Below are 17943 nucleotides of genomic sequence, written 5' to 3' on the forward strand. Positions count from 1 at the left end.
ACGAAGACCCAACACAGCCATAAATAAATAAATAAATAGATAAATAAATAAATTTAAAAAAAAAAAAAAGAAAGAATAGAATGTGAATGGCAGGATCTAGGTAGTAGGGATACAGGTATTCACGGTGAGATTCTTTCACCTTGGCTGCATGTTTAAATTGTTTCATAATAAAAAGTTGGAAAAATACTGGGTAGTTACATCATGGACATCACTCCCAAATATGTTCTTAAAGGATGAGTGGGAAAATAAAACAAGGTAACAGCACATGAATGGTTACGTGTAACAAGGCATCACATTTCTAGTGATATTGTATTAGTTTCCTAGAGCAGCTGTAACAAAATACCACAAAGTGGGTACTTAAAATAACAGGAATTTATTCTCACCATTCTAGATGCTAGAAGTCTGAAATCAAGGAGTTGGCAAGGTTGGTTCCTTCTGGAGGCTCTAAGGGAAAATCTGTTCCTTGCCTCTTTCCTAGCTTCTGGTGGGGCCGGCAATGCTTGGTGTTCCTTGGCTTGTGGATACATCACTCCAATCTCTTCAACCATCTGCACAAAAGCATTCTTCCCTGTGTCTCTGCATCTGTGTCTCCAAATTTCCCCTCTTCTTACTAGACACCAGTCATATTGGACTCAGAGCCCACCCTAACTCAGTATGACCTCATGAGAACATGATCAGTGCAAAGACACTATGTCCAAATAAAGTCACATTCACAAGGTTCTGGGTGGACATGAATTTGGCAGGGGTGGGGTGCAGAGAGATACTATTCCTCCCAATACAGATATCGTTAAACAACTTCTGCCGCTCAAATAACCTAGAAGGAAGTGAATGTGATAGGCACTGGAGAACTGTGTTATATTTCAGAAAAATGGCTCTAGTAGCAACAGAGATTCTAATATTTTAAGACTTGTGTGAAAAGTTTGATGTTTCACTGGGGTTGAAAAAATAGACATAAAACTAAATTAGAGAATTAATTGCCATAAGGATATATATATATATATATATATATATATATACACACACACACACACATATAGATATATATATATGTGTGTGTGTGTATGTGTATGTATGTGTGTGTGTGTGTGTATATATATATATATATATATATATATATATATATATATATATATATATATATATATATATATATATTTCATATTCTTGGGCCATTCCCCAAATCTACAAAATCAGAATCTCTGAGGGCAAGACCCCAGAAATCTATACTTTTAACAAGCTCTCTGTGTGCCTTAGAAGCAACATAAAGTTTGCAACCCACTGTCCTAGAAGGCTAAGGGCAGAGGGAAAATGGAGATGGAAAAGCTGGAGTCACTGAAAGTGGCTCAGTAGGTAGATCTGTTGGAATTACTGAAGAATCAGCGTCCCCAAGCTCCCAGAGCGGAGCTTAGTGCAGAGCAGATGTGTGGTGGGTGCTGAATTGGCAGCCCATCCTATTCCCCTCCAGGAGAGAGGAGGAGCCGGGGATCTGCAGCTCTGGGTCTAGCGCTGGGTCTTACCAGCTACGTGACATCGCATGAGTCACTAAACCTCTCTTGGCCTTGATTTCCTTATTCCTTGCATCACTACAGGATTTTCTGCGGCTTCAATGACATCATGTGAGCTCTGTAAGACAGAACATGTAGATTAAACTGAGATAGATGATTACGAGCCCCTTTAGCCCAGCTTCTGCTAAGAAAAGGCAGATTCCTGTTAGGCGGTGAGGGATGGATGCTTTTAGGATCTGAGTTGCTATGTGCTCAGACTCTCTTGGGTGAGGCCACTTACCCCCTGGAGGAGCTGGAGAGTGGTGGCATTCAGTCTCTCAGAGTTACCCCTCCCCCCAGCTAGGGCATGTGGGTTCTGCACCAACCTGCTGTCCTCATTCTGTCTTCACCTGGACAAGTACAATGTTGGACTGCGGACACGCGCCCTGGTCAGGGACAGTTGGTCTCTGAAACAGAGGCTGGCGACCGCCCCAGTGGTCCCAGGGGCTTGCAGGGCTGCCTCTTTCTCCCCACCATTCCTTCCTCTATTCACCTGCAAACATAGTGGATATAGTCTCATCATGCCCAGACCAAGCTCGATACTGGGGATAAAAAGACAACTGGTCGCTGCCCTCATGGGGAGTACCTACCAGTAGATGGAGGGAGATAGATAGGACAATTACAGGTGGTGGCAAGAGCTGTAACAGAGTATATTTTAGATAGATAGATAGACAGACCGATAGACAGAAAATATATTTTAGATCAGGGGGCTGTGACAGAGTCACAGCTGCAGCTTCTGATGGGGATGGTCAGGGAAGGCTTCTCTGGGGAACTGATATATGATGGATGAAAAGGAGCTGTCATAAGAACTGGGTGAAAAAGCATTCTAGGGCTTCCCTGGTGGCGCAGTGGTTGAGAATCTGCCTGCCAATGCAGGGGACACGGGTTCGAGCCCTGGTCTGGGAAGATCCCACATGCCGCGGAGCAACTAGGCCCGTGAGCCACAACTACTGAGCCTGCGCGTCTGGAGCCTGTGCTCCGCAACAGGAGAGGCCGCGATAGTGAGAGGCCCGCGCACCGCGATGAAGAGTGGCCCCCGCTCGCCACAACTAGAGAAAGCCCTGGCACAGAAACGAAGACCCAACACAGCCAAAAATAAATATAAATAAATAAATAAATAAAAATTAAAAAAAAAAAAAAAGCATTCTAGGCAGAGGAACGGCAAGTATAAAGGTCTTGGGGTCTGGCAGGATTGGTGAGATCAGGCATCCAAAAGGCGGCTCTGCTGTTGCTGGAGTGTTGTGGGCGACGGGGAGTGTGGCGTGGGCTGAAGTGGGGAGTAAGCAGGAGCCCTACCTCAGCGGGGCTCATAGGTCATTGTAGGGGGCTTAGATTTTACTCTGAGAACAAGGGGCTGGAGGACTTGAAGTGGAACACTGACAAAGTTGGTCTATAGTTTATTAGATCATTCTGGCTGCCATGTGGATGGTAGCTTGAAGGGAGACAAGAGTGTAAACAGGGAGCTTCCCTGGTGGCACAGTGGTTAAGAATCCGCCTGTCAATGCAGGGGACACGGGTTCAAGCCCTGGTCCGGGAAGATCTCACATGCCGCAGGGCAACTAAGCCCGTGCGCCACAACTACTGAGCCTGCGTGCCACAACTACTGAGGCCCGCACACCTAGAGCCTGTGCTCCACAGCAACAGAGGCCACCGCGATGAGAGACCCACGCAGCACAATGGAGAGTAGCCCCCGCTCGCCGCACCTAGGGAGAGCCCACGTGCAGCAGCAAAGACCCAACACAGCCAAAAATAAATAAATAAATCAATTAATTAATTTAAAAAGAGTGGAAACAGGAAGAGAGCTAAGAGGCCATCACTGTTGTCCAGATGACAAAAAGAGGTGGCCTGGACTGGGAGGCCATTGGGACAGAAAGAAGTAGATAGAAATTGGAAATGTCTTCTTGAGGGATTAAACATTGGGAGTGAGGGAAAGAGAGGTGTTGAGGGTGACATCAAGGTTTTGACCTGAGCAATTAGGTGGTTTGATTTGTGGAATGATGAATACTGGGATGGGGGTCCCTGGTTTGGGATGGGGCAATTAAAGTTCACTAGGACCCTATTAGGTTTGAGATGCCCAGGAAACACCCAGGTAGAGATTTCAAATAGTAGTTGAATATATGAGTCCAGAACTCTGGTGTCCAATATGGTAGCCACTAGGCACATGTGGCAATTTAATTTTAAATTAAATAAATAAAAATGCGGTTCCTCAGTCACACTAACTACATTTCAAGTGCTCAGTAGACACATGTGGCTAGTGACTACTGTATTGGACACGACAGATCTAGAACATTCCCATCATTGCAGAAAGTTCTCTTGGGCAAAAAAGCGTTGGTCTGAGCTGTGGCCCAGAGTCACAAAGGCATTTCTCTCTAGGATAGTGGCATCCTAATCTGGTGATTCGGGGCCAGAAAGCTGGTGTCCCTGCATCCTTCTCAAATGGCTCCTTCGTGCTCTCTCTCTACATGATCACACCAGATCGTGTATTCAGTGATGTCCCTGACATGTGGCCATGTCAGAGAGGCACTGGCCACCCAGGAGGACAAGTTGCCGTGAGGCTGATCAAGGACATCATCCCCTGGGGCTGAGCATCATTAGAGTGATGAGTATAAACACATGAGCATAAAACGTGGCGTGTAGGCTGTTACTCATGAGGCGGTACCAGTTCTAGGGCTCACTGTGCAGACTTGGCTAGTTTGAGAACTGTGCAGTGGATTTGGAAGTTGTCAGGATAAATGAGGGTGGAAAAGAAGACAGGTTTAGAGTTCAGCAGTCTTGTGTTCTTGAACTAACTGTGTCCCTGGAGGTTAAGCCAGTCAACCTCTTGAGCATCAACATCCTCAGCTACACATGGGAGAAGATTCCATGCCTGAGCAGGGAGAGGGGGAAATTGCTTGAATAAGTAAAAAGAAGTAGTGGGTATAAGACAGGTTGTTTTTTGTTGTTGTTTTTATTGTTTTGTTTACAAAACAGTTCAGTGACTTTTATTGTTCCTGGCAATATAATCATTTGCCATTTTTTGTAAACAAAGGAGAACAACAGTATTTTTGTTTCTTAAATTATTAGATTATAAAAGCCACATTTAGGAATCTTGTCTCTGGAATAGTGATATATGAGGTTATTTGTAAATCAATGGTCTTGTTTCTCCTTTAATAAAACAGCAAAATAGTATTTTTGAGATTAATCCTTACAGACGGAGTGTTACATCTGAAATTGTTTTTTTTATAGAAGTTGGGTCAGTCAAGAGATAATATATTTTAGATGGCTTAAGTGTGTCTTCCCTGTGGATAGCACATTCTCTAAGCCCACCTGAGGTGCCTTGAGGTCTGAGACTTGAGAGACCACAGTCTAGAAATGTCCCGTGGAATCTGCAAAAAGCTAAACCTTGAGGAGCTCATTTCCTGCAGTTGCTGACGCTGCTCATCAGAGTTGAAGCTCTGGTCCCACCCATCCTACCACTGCAGGCGAGGCAGGGTTTTGTAAGGCAGGACCAAGGAGGTGAGCCTCAGAGAGCTTCCCTGGTCCCCCCCGACCATGCCCAGGTCAACCTCCCCAGCCCAGGCTCCCAGATGGAATTTTCCCCTCGGGCTGTTCCAAATCCCTGCGTTAGGCTTTCATTGGGAAAAAACTGTGTCCGCTTGACTCTTGGTGACTTCCTGGAAATGGTGCCCTCATCTAAGGTTAGAGGCTAGAGCAGAAGGGATCTGCCTGGATACAGATGGTCCATGGCAAGATTTGGTAGAGAATCAAGTTAGTAGCCTGAAAACTTGTGGGGTGCTTTGGCGAGTTTTGAGTGGTAATTTACTATTTTCAATCCACTGGCCCCCTTTTCTGATGTCTTGGAATGCCCACCTATGCTGGCTCCTGCTTCTGGTGACAAGGTTGCTGGTGATGTCATCCAAGGCGGCTCATTTCATGAGTAAGAGCAATGCTGGGTCCACAGCAAACTGACGTCAAGGACCCAGGAGGCTCGGAATGTCTTGTCCACATCCCCACGTCTTCCGAGAGAGAGGTGTGGGGCACACCTCAGGTGCAAGTTTCCTATTCCTACTCATTTTCTCTTTTCCTTTCATCTGCCTACCATGAATACAGGGAGAGTGGCTGGCAGAGCTAGCTGCCTTGCAGTGACTGGGCGAGTGGGACGTGCGTGTGCTTTGGGAGTTCTGTGGCTTGTCATTTGCCAGGCATGGATTTTGTTTTGGTTTGGGTTTTGTGCACGTCAGGGGTTTATTTTAAATGTTTTAAGGCTTGGATAGGACACAGGACCTGGCTGGGCCTGGCTTCTGATTTGGACCTCATCGCACAGCAGCTTATTGGAGACGGAAGCAAGCAGGTCCTGCTGCCTTCATTTTCGCCCCATGTTTCTGGCTGCAGAAGACAACCAGCTCCAGGGAGGCTGCTCCCTGGGGGGCCCGGGGGTGGGCTTGTTAACACTGGCTTCTCCCCAAGGAAGCCTCTTGGCGTGGTTACTGTCCTCCTCCTTCCACGGCCTGCCTGGACCACATGCGACCCAGGTATCCTGAGACACATGGGCCTCTGGGCCTCCGTGGGGTGCGGGGGGGCAGCTGGGCACGGCCTGGGGCACCCTCTCATTTCAGAAGAAGGGTTTTCAGGCCGAACCCAGGCCATGGGATAAAAGGCCATCTGTCTGTCCCTCGGTGCCCAGCCCCGGCTTTCCCAAACAACATTCCTTTATGCCGGCTCCCCCGCCTCCTGCAGCCCCCGCCCCGCTGCACACAGCCTCCTTTCACCGCCTCTGCAGTCGGCTTGTTTGTTTGCCATGCAGAGGGCAGGCTTTTTGTTGTTCTTCTCTTTTCTCTCCCCCTCATGCACCATCCAAGCAAACCCTCTCTGGGGATGTTCTGGGGCACTAGAGAGGGGCTTGGGGGCTCAGGGCAGGGGCTTGGAGCATCCCGGAGGGGATAGAAGAGGACGTGGGAAGGACCTCGGCGGGGACAGCCCTGGAAGTGGATTCCTGGCTGGCTCTCCCAGCAACTGTTTGCGAGTCCTTGAATCAGTGACTTGGTCCGTCTGTGCCTCCATTTCCCTCCTCCAGGGAACACGTCCTCAGGGAGAATTGTGTTGATCCCGATGAGATGTTGGCCACACGTGCAACGTGGTGGTAATGGCACTCACCGTGGAGGTGGCGCAGCTGTCCCGGAAGCCTCGTGGCTGGGTGGGGGGTGGGGATCGCCAAGTAGGCCAAGGTTTGTGCTAAAGGGGGTCGTGGTACACCGGATCCCCCCTCCCCGTTCAGCCTGCCTCCCCAACACAGTGCTTCCAGGTGCTGGGGAGTGACTTCCCAGGCCCTGAAGAAGGGGAACAAGGCCAACCCTGGCTGCTAGACAGGGAACGGTGGGCTGGGGAGGGAGGTATAGTAAGTCCCCTACATACGAACGAGTTCCGTTCCAAGCGCACGTTCGTAAGTCCAATTTGTTCATGAGTCCAACAAAGTTAGGTAGGTACCCAGCTAACACAATTGGCTATATAGTATTTACTATAATAGGTTTATAATTCTTTTCACACAGATAATACATAAAAAATAAACACAAAAAATAAAGAACATTTTTTTTTTAACTTTGGGTTTATTTATTTATTTATTTATTTATTTATTTATGGCTGTGTTGGGTCTTCATTTCTGTGCAAGGGCTTTCTCTAGTTGCGGCAAGCGGGGGCCACTCTTCATCGTGGTGCTCGGGCCTCTCATTATCGCGGCCTCTCTTGTTGCGGAGCACAGGCTCCAGACGCGCAGGCTCAGTAATTGTGGCTCACGGGCCTAGTTGCTCCATGGCATGTGGGATCTTCCCAGACCAGGGCTCGAACCCGTGTCCCCTGCATTGGCAGGCAGATTCTCAACCACTGCGCCACCAGGGAAGCCCCAAGACAACATTTTTAATCTTACAGTACAGTACCTTGAAAAGTACAGTAGTGCAGTACAACAGGTGGCATACAGGGGCTGACATCGAGGGAACAGGCAAGAAGAGTCACTGACTGGAGGAGGGAGAGGAGGTGGGAGATGGTAGAGCTGAAGGATCGCCAGCAACAGGAGACGGAGGGCAAGCTGTAATTTCACTCACGCCTGACATTGACAGAACACACGTTCGCATCTTTGGAAGTTCGCAACTTGAAGTTTCGTACGTAGGGGACTTGCTGTACTCGAATGCCTACCCCTCCCTGTGCCGTCTGTGTGGGCTGCCACCAAGGGCCTGGCAGGAAGGCTGTGCTGATTGCAAGACCCTGGTTTCTGCCGCCTCCTCAGATCTTGTCTCCACATCTCCTTGGACGCCTCCGTCATTTGTTCTCGTTCCTGGTTGGATTCCTTCTCCTTCTGTGGCCCTGAGGCAAACCCAGGGGAAACTGGTTCAGCTTGGATTCGTTTGCTAGCGCTGCCATAGCAAAGTCCCACAACCTGGGTGGCTTAGGCAACAGAAATTTACGTGTCACAGTTCTGAAGGCTAGCAGTCTGAGACCAAGGTGTGGCAGGCTTGGTTCCTAGCGAGGGCTGTGGGAGAGACTCTGTCCCAGGCCTCTCCCTAGCTCCTGGTACTTTGTTGGCAATCTTTGGCGGTTTGGCACTTGCAGCTGCTTCATCCTGATCTCCGCCTCCCTCTTCACATGGTGTTCTCAGTGTGTGTGTCTGTTTCCAAATTTCACCTCTTTATAGGGGCACCAGCCACATTGGATTAGGGCCCACCCTAATCACTTCACCTTAACTAATCACACCTGCAGTGACCCTAGTTCCAAATAAGGTCACGTTCTGATGGACTCGGGGTTAGGACATCAACATAGGAATTTATTAGAGGTGGGGTGGGCATGGGGAGGATCAAGTCAACCCTCCCTGGAGGGAACGTCCTTGGTGCAGAGCTGCGTCTCCGCTGCGATCCCCTCACCCTCACGGATTTGTCTCCTTTCCAGACACCATGAGAGGGAAGAGCGCCAGTAAAAATCCGCATCCACCACCCACTTCTGCTTCCTGACACCCTGCCTCCTCTCGGCTAGCCTGGAGGGAGAAAGAGGCCCGGGTTGCCCTTCGTTGAGCCTTGCTGGGGCTCTGGTCCTCGAGTGCTACCCGCCTGTCACCAACCCACTCAGGGCGTTGGTACAGCTGGGTGGGTGCATGTGGGCTCCCCGTGGATTCCCTGTTGTGGGAACAGGAGGGCAAAACCCTTGCTCTTGCCCGTCCATGCCCATCCTTCTCTGAGGCTGTCCCGGGGGCAGGAGGGCTGCAGCTCACCCGGGCTTTTCAAACTGGCGAACCAAGGGCTGTGTTTGTATTCAGGCAGGTTGGTTTGGCCCACATCGTGTGTTTGTTTTAAACAGGAGTCAAATTTTGAAATCTGGAGATTTCACAGAGAAATCTAGTTTTCCAGTTTTTCTTAGAAGTCGGAAGGTCTGACAACCCTGGGCCCCATCCTCACCTGACCTGAACCTCAGTCGGGGCTGCCCCCTTTCCACGGGGTGTGACCCCCTCCAGTTTGCTGCAGTCCCCTCCATCCCCCACAGCCTCCCCCATGCCAAGACTCCACGACAATGACCATAGATTACTGCACGTGTTGCATTTCTTTTTTTCTCTGTACTGCTGTCTCTAGCAAAAGGGCTCCTCATGTTTTTGCTTGTCTTTTGTTTCTTGGTACCTCGTGTTTTAAGAAAAAGGAGAGTGAGCATCTTTCCTCATAGAAGTAAAGAATATTCCTATGTATTTAGCCAAAACCAAATAAATAAAAATAAAATTAAAAAAAAAAAGTTCACGGGGACTTCCCTGGTGGCACAGTGGTTAAGAATCCACCTGCCAATGCAGGGGACACGGGTTCGATCCTTGGTCTGGGAAGATCCCACATGCCGCAGAGCAACTAAGCCCGTGAGCCACAACTACTGAGCCTGCGAGCCACAACTCCTGAAGCCTGTGCACCTAGAGCCTGTGCTCCACAACAAGAGAAGCCACCGCAATGAGAAGCCCGCGCACCACAACAAAGAGTAGCCCCTGCTTGCCACAACTAGAGAAAGCCCATGTGCAGCAACGAAGACCCAACACAGCCAAAAATAAATAAATAAAAATAAAATTTAAAAAAAAGTTCTCATCACAAGAAAAAAATTAAAAAAAAAAAAGAATATTCCTACGTGTTTAGTCCGCAAACAAAATGAGTCTGTATTATGAACCACACTCTGCCTGCTTCATTCATTGAAGGCACCTGCCCACCTTCTGAGGCCAGAGCAGGCACTCGGGGTGCCTTTGCCGGAGAGAAGCACTTCTTGTTCCAAGAGGAAGATCCTCAGGTCACAAAGCAAGTTGATGAGGGAGGCTGGTCTAGAACTTTGTCTCTTTATTAAAGCTGAATCTGCAGGGTCTGGAATAGATGGTTGGACCCGGATTCTTCCCCCGAGGGCTGCCTCCCTGAGAGACAGGCATGCTGGGGGAACTGGCTGGAACCTCAGCGAGCTGGCAGGGGACAACTCCTGGGTCCTCTGTGAGTTCGGGTCCGAGGGCATTGAACTCAGTGTGAGAGAGGAGGCAGCGGCTGAGGGAGCCCAGGAGAGGGGGCTGTGGTGTCAGCAGGACCATCTCCATGAGACAAGAGCAGTGGCTCGGGCTGACCTGAGAGGACATCATGATTCATTAGCAGCCGGGAACTGGCACCATACTGGGAGAAAATAGGGCTGGTGCTGCTGTTTCATTGGCTTCTTTCCCTGCAGCCTTGGACTGTGGCTGGGAGGATCTAAGGAGATCAAAATGCCCTTCTCACCTCCTCCTCCGTATTGCCCAGCATGTCCAGTGGTTCCCAGCTCAGGGTGGGCAGTGCCCGCCTACCTAGTCTCCTTAGCAGGGCACATTGACCTTCTCCCCTCAAGTAGGCATCCTGCCTGCCTGGGCCCCCAGACCCTAAACAGGCCACCATCTACTCAAATATACCATTCAGCATGTATTCAGGTGCTGACCCCGTGCCAGCTGCCAGGGACAGAGCAGTGAGCAAGGCAGCAGGGTCTCTACCCTCATGGAGCTTGCATTCTGGCTTGGGAGGCAATCACAGGGAAATGCATAGGAAAGCAAGATGCTTTCAGCCCCTGAACTATCGATACTTTGCTAGGCTCAAACAGCCTTGGGCCTGACCATAAAATGCGCTTCTAGCCAGGTCTCCTGCCTTCCTTCCCAGGATGGAAAGGTCAGCAGGGCTCGAGAGGAGGGGTGGGTCTTCAGCTCCATTCTTGCTACCCTGGGACAATCTTGTGTCCCTCGGGTAGACCCTCTAGGAAAGCTGTCATCTGACACAGGTGGGTTGGACGCCGCATGTCAAGCCACATCCATCAACACTTGGGCTGATTATTCTTGTGAAAGCCATTGTGAGTCTGACTACAGAATTACTCACTTCCCTTCCCCAAAGTCTGCAGCTAATGCAATCTGAAGGCAGGACCCAGAACAATTTCCAAAACCTGGAAAAGAGTACATGTATTCTTCACTTGCCGCTGCTTTTTGGTTTTTAAAGGTTTTTGGTTTTCAGGCTTGCTTCCAGGATCAGGAGAGTCTTTTAAATAATGCATTGTGGAAGTTTCCAAGAAACTTTTTTTAAAAAGTCTTTTAGAGTCTGAGTTGTACCCTAGTCCCTAGGAATGACCTTTACACACTTCTGATTCATAGATGGTGTTTGCCCATGGAATTCAAGGGTGAGCCCAGCTCAACCATAAAATAAACATGGGGCAGGGAAGTCTGGAAACCATGGCCCAGATCAGTGTGTGTGGTGTGGCGGCTCCCAGCAGGACTCGGTTCCTGGAACACTCGCCCCCCCGCCCCGGTTCGGATGGGAGCAGCCCCCGAGTGGGAATGGGAGACCTTTTGAAAACTCACAACTAGACTCTAGAAAAAGAGTCAGTAAAAGACGCACTAGAGGACACTTCTTGTACCTGAGGGCATTTCTGCTCCTGGCAGCAGCGCCCATGTGCTGCTTGCTGTGGTTCTCCTTGAAATCTCCTCCCGTATTGGAGCTGTGTACAATCTTGTGGTTAATAAACCTGGGCTCCTGCCATGGAGGGCTGTGGTCCCGAAGAGGCCACCCAGAAAGCACCTTGGTTCTATTGTCAGTCTGCGATCTATTGGCCAAAAGCCTATCACCCACGACATGACTGCCTGGTGGTTCCAGGACCCTCAAGTTGTGATTACCTGGGGTGGCAGGAGGAAACAGCCTTCTCCCGTCCCTTCTTCCTCTCCTTTCCCCACCCTCCATGGCAGCGCACGGCCCGTGCCAGCCCTCAGACAGGCGCTGGTGCAGGATTCAAGGGCAGCGTCCTGGGAGAGTCTGTGACTGCTCAGGGCTGGGGAAGCAAGCTGGTGAGCCCGGTGCTGGGCAGGAGCCGCTCCCCTTCCTCCTGGCTCTCAGGAAAGAGGCAGAGAGCCACGGGGATCCTCCCTCCATTTCCCTCATTCCACCCGGAGTATTTCCAGCTGAACGACAACAGCAACAAAAAAAAAAACCCTTGAAAGTTCTGTTTTCATTTTCAGCCAACATCTCTCTGTGAAACTGGATTTTTAGTAATTTGTTAAGAAAACCTTGGAACTGGAACAAAGAGAGCATTTGATCTACTTCCAGTTACACAGAGACTAGAGACACACACCGACCACCATGAACCAAGAAAACAATGACATACAATTAATGCTCACAAAACAAAATTTAGGTTGTAATTTCTTCTGCATTAATAAATATTTTTAAATGGAACCTTTTTTTTTTTTGATCCCCCTGTAAATTTGCCAAATGCCCTTCCTTGGGAAGAACTGCCTTTTATTCTGCAAGCATGTGTTTCCTACCTATTTCTTTCATTTATGAAATGCTGCTGCTGATAATTTTTAAAATATTTTTTTAATATATGTTTTTTTCATTTATTTTATTTACTCTTTTTTTTTGGCTGCATTGGGTCTTCGTTGCTGCGCGCGGGCTTTCTCTAGTTGAGGCGAGCGGGGGCTACCCTTCATTGCAGTGCGTGGGCTTCTCATTGTGGCGGCTTCTCTTATTGCAGTTGCAAAGCACGGGCTACAGGCTTCAGTAGTTGTGGCGCATGGGCTCAGTAGTTGTGGCTCACGGGCTCTAGAGCACAGGCTCGGTAGTTGTGGCGCACGGGCTTAGTTGCTCCGCGGCATGTGGGATCTCCCCGGACCAGGGCTTGAACCTGTGTCCCCTGCATTGGCAGGTGGATTCCCGACCACTGCACCACCAAGGAAGCCCCTTTTTTAATATTTTTATTTGGCAAAATAAGATGCTGGTAATTTCATGTCAGACTAATGCACTTTCAGTTCTGCTCATGCCTATCCTATGGACTTGGCCAAAGGGCACTGAGAATATATGGCCCAGATTATTGGAATTTGACCCTTGTGTCTGGGCACCACCCCACCCAGCCCGGGGTGGCATTCTAAGATGGTGTGTTCAGTGTCCTGGGCGACCTCTCTCTTCCAAGCAGATGTGCTCACCCCCCATTCTTTATATATTTCCAAGGAGCATGAGCCTGGCAGAGTTTCAGGGCTCCACCCCAAGCAGCACAGCCAGGATCTCCTGAGGTTCCTGCCACATCTCAGGGGTCTGGAGTGTCAGGGGATCGTGGCTGTGCTGCAAAGAGCCAACACTGAAACATGATCCACTCAAGAAGTATGAGTGGAGATGTAATATTTTCAAGAGCCCACCCTAGGTAACTTGAGGAGAGGAAACAGTAGTTTCCTGGCCTGTTAGAATCTATTGTTTGTCCACCATTGGACAAACAAGATCATGGCCCAAACATGCAAAAACAATAAGAGGCAGGAAATTGTAAATACCAACTGAGGCAGTGGGACACATGGAAAGTGTGACTTTTTTTAAAGTTGGAAAATGAAGAGCTCATTTCTGGCTAGAATGGTTAGGGAAGAAGTACATGGTGGTCAAGAGAATATTCTGGAGCCCAACTGCGGCTCTACCCCTCATTAGCTGTGGGGCTCCTTCATGCCTTGGCCCTCTCATCTGTCAAGTGGGAATAATAATCATGCCTCCTTCATATGGTTGTTATGAAGATGAAAGGGCTGGGCACATGGTAAGCCTTCGTGAATATTAACCGTTGTCATCATGCTAGATAGGATGACATTTGAGAAGAAAAACGCGAGGCATGTTTAGAAAATGGCAAGTCATCCCTACCGGTGAGAGGGAAAAATTAGGGTTAATTCAAAGGCGTGACAGGAGAAGAGCTTGGAAATACAGGGGAAAGATGTTAAATACAAGGAAGTCAAGGATAAGCCGGCCTACTGAGGAAGATAGTGTGTTCACTCTTAGGAATGTGGTCAGAGGGTCAGACTATAATGTCAGCTGTTGGAAACGTACTCCCGGAGCAAGGAGCAGGACCAGTGTTAGAGAGACGTTGCAGAGTCTTCTGAGGTGATATGTGATTGGCACGTTGCAGATGTTCAAACACGTATGTCTATGGATGAGTGGGTGACAGCAGTGGGTGTGGATCAGATCCTTGTAGGAGGGAAGAATTAAGGGAAGAGGCAGGGGGCCATAGTGATACTTCACTGAGACCACCAGCCCCTGAAGAGGAGGCGGATATGGAACCAGGGCTTCCATCCCCGCAAACTCCCCTCGATGATCCCATTTCTTTTTTTTTTTTTTTTGACGATCCCATTTCTTAGGGTTTCTCTGGTTTCCACCGCCTTCTGCCCTTCTGTTCATCACTACTCCGGGCATCTCAGTCTTCATCACAGTGGGTCTGCAGGTCCAGCTCGCCTCCTGGGCCACACAAGCTCTCCACACCACACCAGCAGCAGCAGTCCATGAAAAAAGCTTCAGGTGGCTATAAGCTAAGTGAATGAGCCGCATAAGATGGAGGTCAAAGTGCCAATGGGAGCTCAGTTCCCATGGCCTGAAATAGGATGTTCCATGTGGGGGAGGCATGAGCCCTGCTGGGTTCTGGCCTGGTCCCATCACACCCACCTTGGAAGAGGAGCAGGAACCAATCATTATGCTTAGAGACCCTGTTATGTCCTAAGGAGGTCTTGTGGAAAAGCAGATGGCAGTGGTCCTCATGTATGTATAAGCTGCCAGGTGAAAAAGAGCCTGTACAGTCCTAGAGGGGAAGAGCCGGAAGTGGTCCCTGGAAACTGAGGCATCCAGCTGAGCAGAAGGGAGACTTTCCCAAGGACTCGAACTCTCGGAAAGCAGCCCAGCCTTAGGTGACCAGAAGCACGGGCTGGATACACGAGTGCTCTGTGCCCAGTGCTGGAAAGTAATGACCATTTCTTCTGCTTCCAGTGGTTGTTTAGATGCATATGCCCCAAACAGATCTGTGTCTGCCACTCAGGGATGTCTGAAAAGTGTAGCGCAGACAAAAACATCAAATGCTAATTCGAGTGATAACCCCTTCCCTGTTTGGGATGGGTGGACCCCAAGACAAGCCTTTTGTGGAGAGAGATGGATGGAGTTGTAGTGAACGAGAGGGGTTGGAGGTGCAGAGAAGGATTAGATCACCCTACTTAAGAGAGGACTTGGGGTGACCAGGAGAAAAGAACTATCCAGGAGGGAGGGAGAACCAATAGGTCCATGATTGGAGGCGTTCGGAGGTATTTCAAGGGTAGAACAGAATTAGAAGGGACAAGATTCTTATATGACATTTATATTTGATACTTAGGGAGTTTCCTTGTATGAAATACTATAAAATCCACTCCATCCTCAAGAGATCATCAGAGTTGCTTTTTAGAAGAATTCAGGTATTAGCATGGTGACAAAGACTAAAAATACTGAGATACCCAGACCAAGACAGGACCATGAAAGCCCGCTTTTACTTGGGTTACATATGTGTTTTCCCAGAAAATGACAGCGTCACTGTCACCATCAAGTTCTCTTGGTTCATTTGGAAACAAAAAATGTAAGAATCATAGCAACAGAAACCCCAACTGGCTGCTCAAACACTCTTCTTGGGTTCTTGCCAATATCCAGGTTCCAAGGGCCCCTTCTCCATGGCCACCACAGCTTCCTTTAGTCACAGGGACTCAGAGGACACCCCCCCCCATTGGTAAGTGCTCTCCCCACCCTTTCTGGAGGGAAGCCTGCATTTTACCTACGTGCCAGCCTGCGCTCTCCGGCCTCACCTCACATGACGTCAGGGCCAGCTGGAGCCATGTGATTTTCCCAGTACATTCCATTTCCTTCTGCCTTTGCCTCTTTGCTCCTTCCATTTGACCTTGAGCCCATCTGGGCTCTCCTCTGCCAGTCCCGCCCTGCGTGTGGCCGCTGACCCACACCTGGGAGTTCCTGGAGGGACGGCTCCCTCACGCTCTGCTGCCTTTCTTTCTTGTGGGCACGTGGACCTAGCTGCCCAGCCTGTGGCCCACGAGCTCTGTAGAATTACCAGGGAGAGAGGCAGGTGGTGTAGTCATTGGGCGTGACCCAGTGAGCCCGCCAGGTCCCCTGGTGCCACCCTGTAACTCTTTACCTGACACCTGCCAGGGGCCTGGGAAAAGGCTGGCAGAGAAATTCTGGGCCAGGGCATTCCCACCCACTGCTCTCATTTCCCTCCAGGCTCTCTGCCAGCTTCTCTCCTCCCCCAGATCTTTTGCCTCTTGTTTTTATGGGTGTTATTTCCTTTTTCAGGGAGAAGAAAAGTGCAGAGGTTAAGACCACCCACATCAGTGTCTACCCTTTTTCAAGTGCACTCGGTGCCCTTGATTTCCGCCCACCCTGCCCTGCCATGGTGCTCCCACCACTCCTGACTGCCTCATCGTGGGGCAGTTGGGGGTTCTCTTCCCTCGCCCACTGTGGGTAATCCCCTTGTGTCTTCTCTCCCCAGGGTTCCGTGGAGAATGGGGCTGTGACCTCTGCAAGCACTCAGAAGACAGACCCTGCGATGGAGCCAAAGCTCAAAGCAGTGGACTGGGACAAGGTAGCGGGCACAAGACAGGGTGGGGTGATGGTCGGGGCTCCCAGGGCCGAGGAGAGGGTGCGTGGAGCCACAGGCTATGGTTATTCATGATGTTTTTGCCCAGCGAGGATGAGGACCGAGGAGCAGGTGCCCACAGCTCACAAGCACGACCTGGGGCAGCAAACCCGGGCCAAGGTTATGGTGGGTCTGGGGAAACGGTACACGAGCTCTGTGCAGAGCCAGGCTCCAAAAACCCCAGAGGGAGGTCTCCCACAGGGACCCCTGAAGCTGAGAAGGGCACGATGACAGGGTCAGGAGGCCCAGACACACCCAGCTTGGCCAGTGCACAAGGCAGAGCTGCCCCAGGTGCCGGCGACCACTCGCAGGAGTGACTGGCATGGGAGCCAGTCACTGAGGCCAGCAGGGAAAGGGCTGGAGCCTTCTGTAGCATGTGGCTGCAGAGCCCGATGACAAACCTCTCTTGGCGCTCAGAGACCAGCATCTTGCTGTGATTAGGCACACCCATTTGCTGATTAGGGAAGTCCTAGAGGAGCTGGGTAGTTACAGGTGGCAGTGGAGCCAAGAGGAGGAAGGGGTAGCGTTGCCTGGGGGCTCTGGAGAGAACCAGACCTGGGTGTCATTTCCCTCCAACCTGGATCATGGGCCTTTCTTAATGTCATGGCGTCATTTCCTCCTGTAATAGACATAAGTGTATATGTCCATAAATGTCCCCAACCTGTGCTGGACACTGGGAACAAGAGACCAACAGGACAGGCCATTGCTTTCAGGGAGCTCACAATCTGGTGTGGAGGGCAGATCTCCCCCCAGACATGTTATTACAATATGGAGAGGTGCAAGAAGCACACCCAAGGGACACAGGTGACCAGAGGAGGCCCCCACTGATTGTTTGCTGGGCCCCTTTTGCCAGGACTCCTGAGGCCCTGACCCCAGGAACTTAGAGATGGCATCTGTCACGTGGGAATCGCCTCTGCCTCTGGGGAAGCCCATCAGCCCAGGACAAAGCCGCCTTGGGGTGCTTCACTGAAGAGGCTGGGACAAGTTGTCCTGTGCCCCATCCCCTTCAAGCAGGCCTGTGACCGAAAGGGAAATTGAAGGCCATCAAGGGGAAAGGCTTGCATAGGCCACGCAGTATGTCCCCAGAGGGCTCACTGGACCTGGTCTCCTGACCTTGACGCCGGACTCAGCCACGATTGCTCATTGCCCAGGCCACGGGCACAGGTTGAAGGTCTCAGTACAAACGGCTGACTTCTCTGGAAACTTTGGGGACCTGGGCTTGTTCTGCACGAGGGCAGGATGGAGGGGGAGACAGCCAGCTTGAATGGGACAAGGACCTTGGAAGCTGGTGGAGTCAGGACCTCGACTTGAAAAAGGAGGAGCTGTGGTGGGAGATGAGGAGGGTGTGGGGATGAGGGTGGGACCAGAGAGTGAGCTGCAGCATGTCGGGCTCTGGGCTCAGCGGCCAGTGGACGGTGCTGAAAGGACCACAGGAAGAGGGCTCCTTGGGGCCAGCATCTGTGGGCTTGGT

At 50.3% G+C, this 17943-nt stretch overlaps 1 protein-coding gene across 1 annotated transcript in view; it reads left to right on the forward strand.

The window, feature by feature from the left end:
- FA2H (fatty acid 2-hydroxylase) overlaps positions 1 to 17943 on the forward strand; it is a 53205-nt gene that overhangs the window by 14442 nt on the left and 20820 nt on the right. Inside the window, exon 2 of the mRNA XM_068528805.1 lies at positions 16326 to 16418. Coding sequence (XP_068384906.1) covers positions 16326 to 16418 — 93 coding nt within the window. The remainder of the gene's footprint in view (positions 1 to 16325; positions 16419 to 17943) is intronic.

Source organism: Eschrichtius robustus, chromosome 19, assembly GCF_028021215.1.
Source record: "Eschrichtius robustus isolate mEscRob2 chromosome 19, mEscRob2.pri, whole genome shotgun sequence".
NCBI lineage: Eukaryota > Metazoa > Chordata > Mammalia > Artiodactyla > Eschrichtiidae > Eschrichtius > Eschrichtius robustus.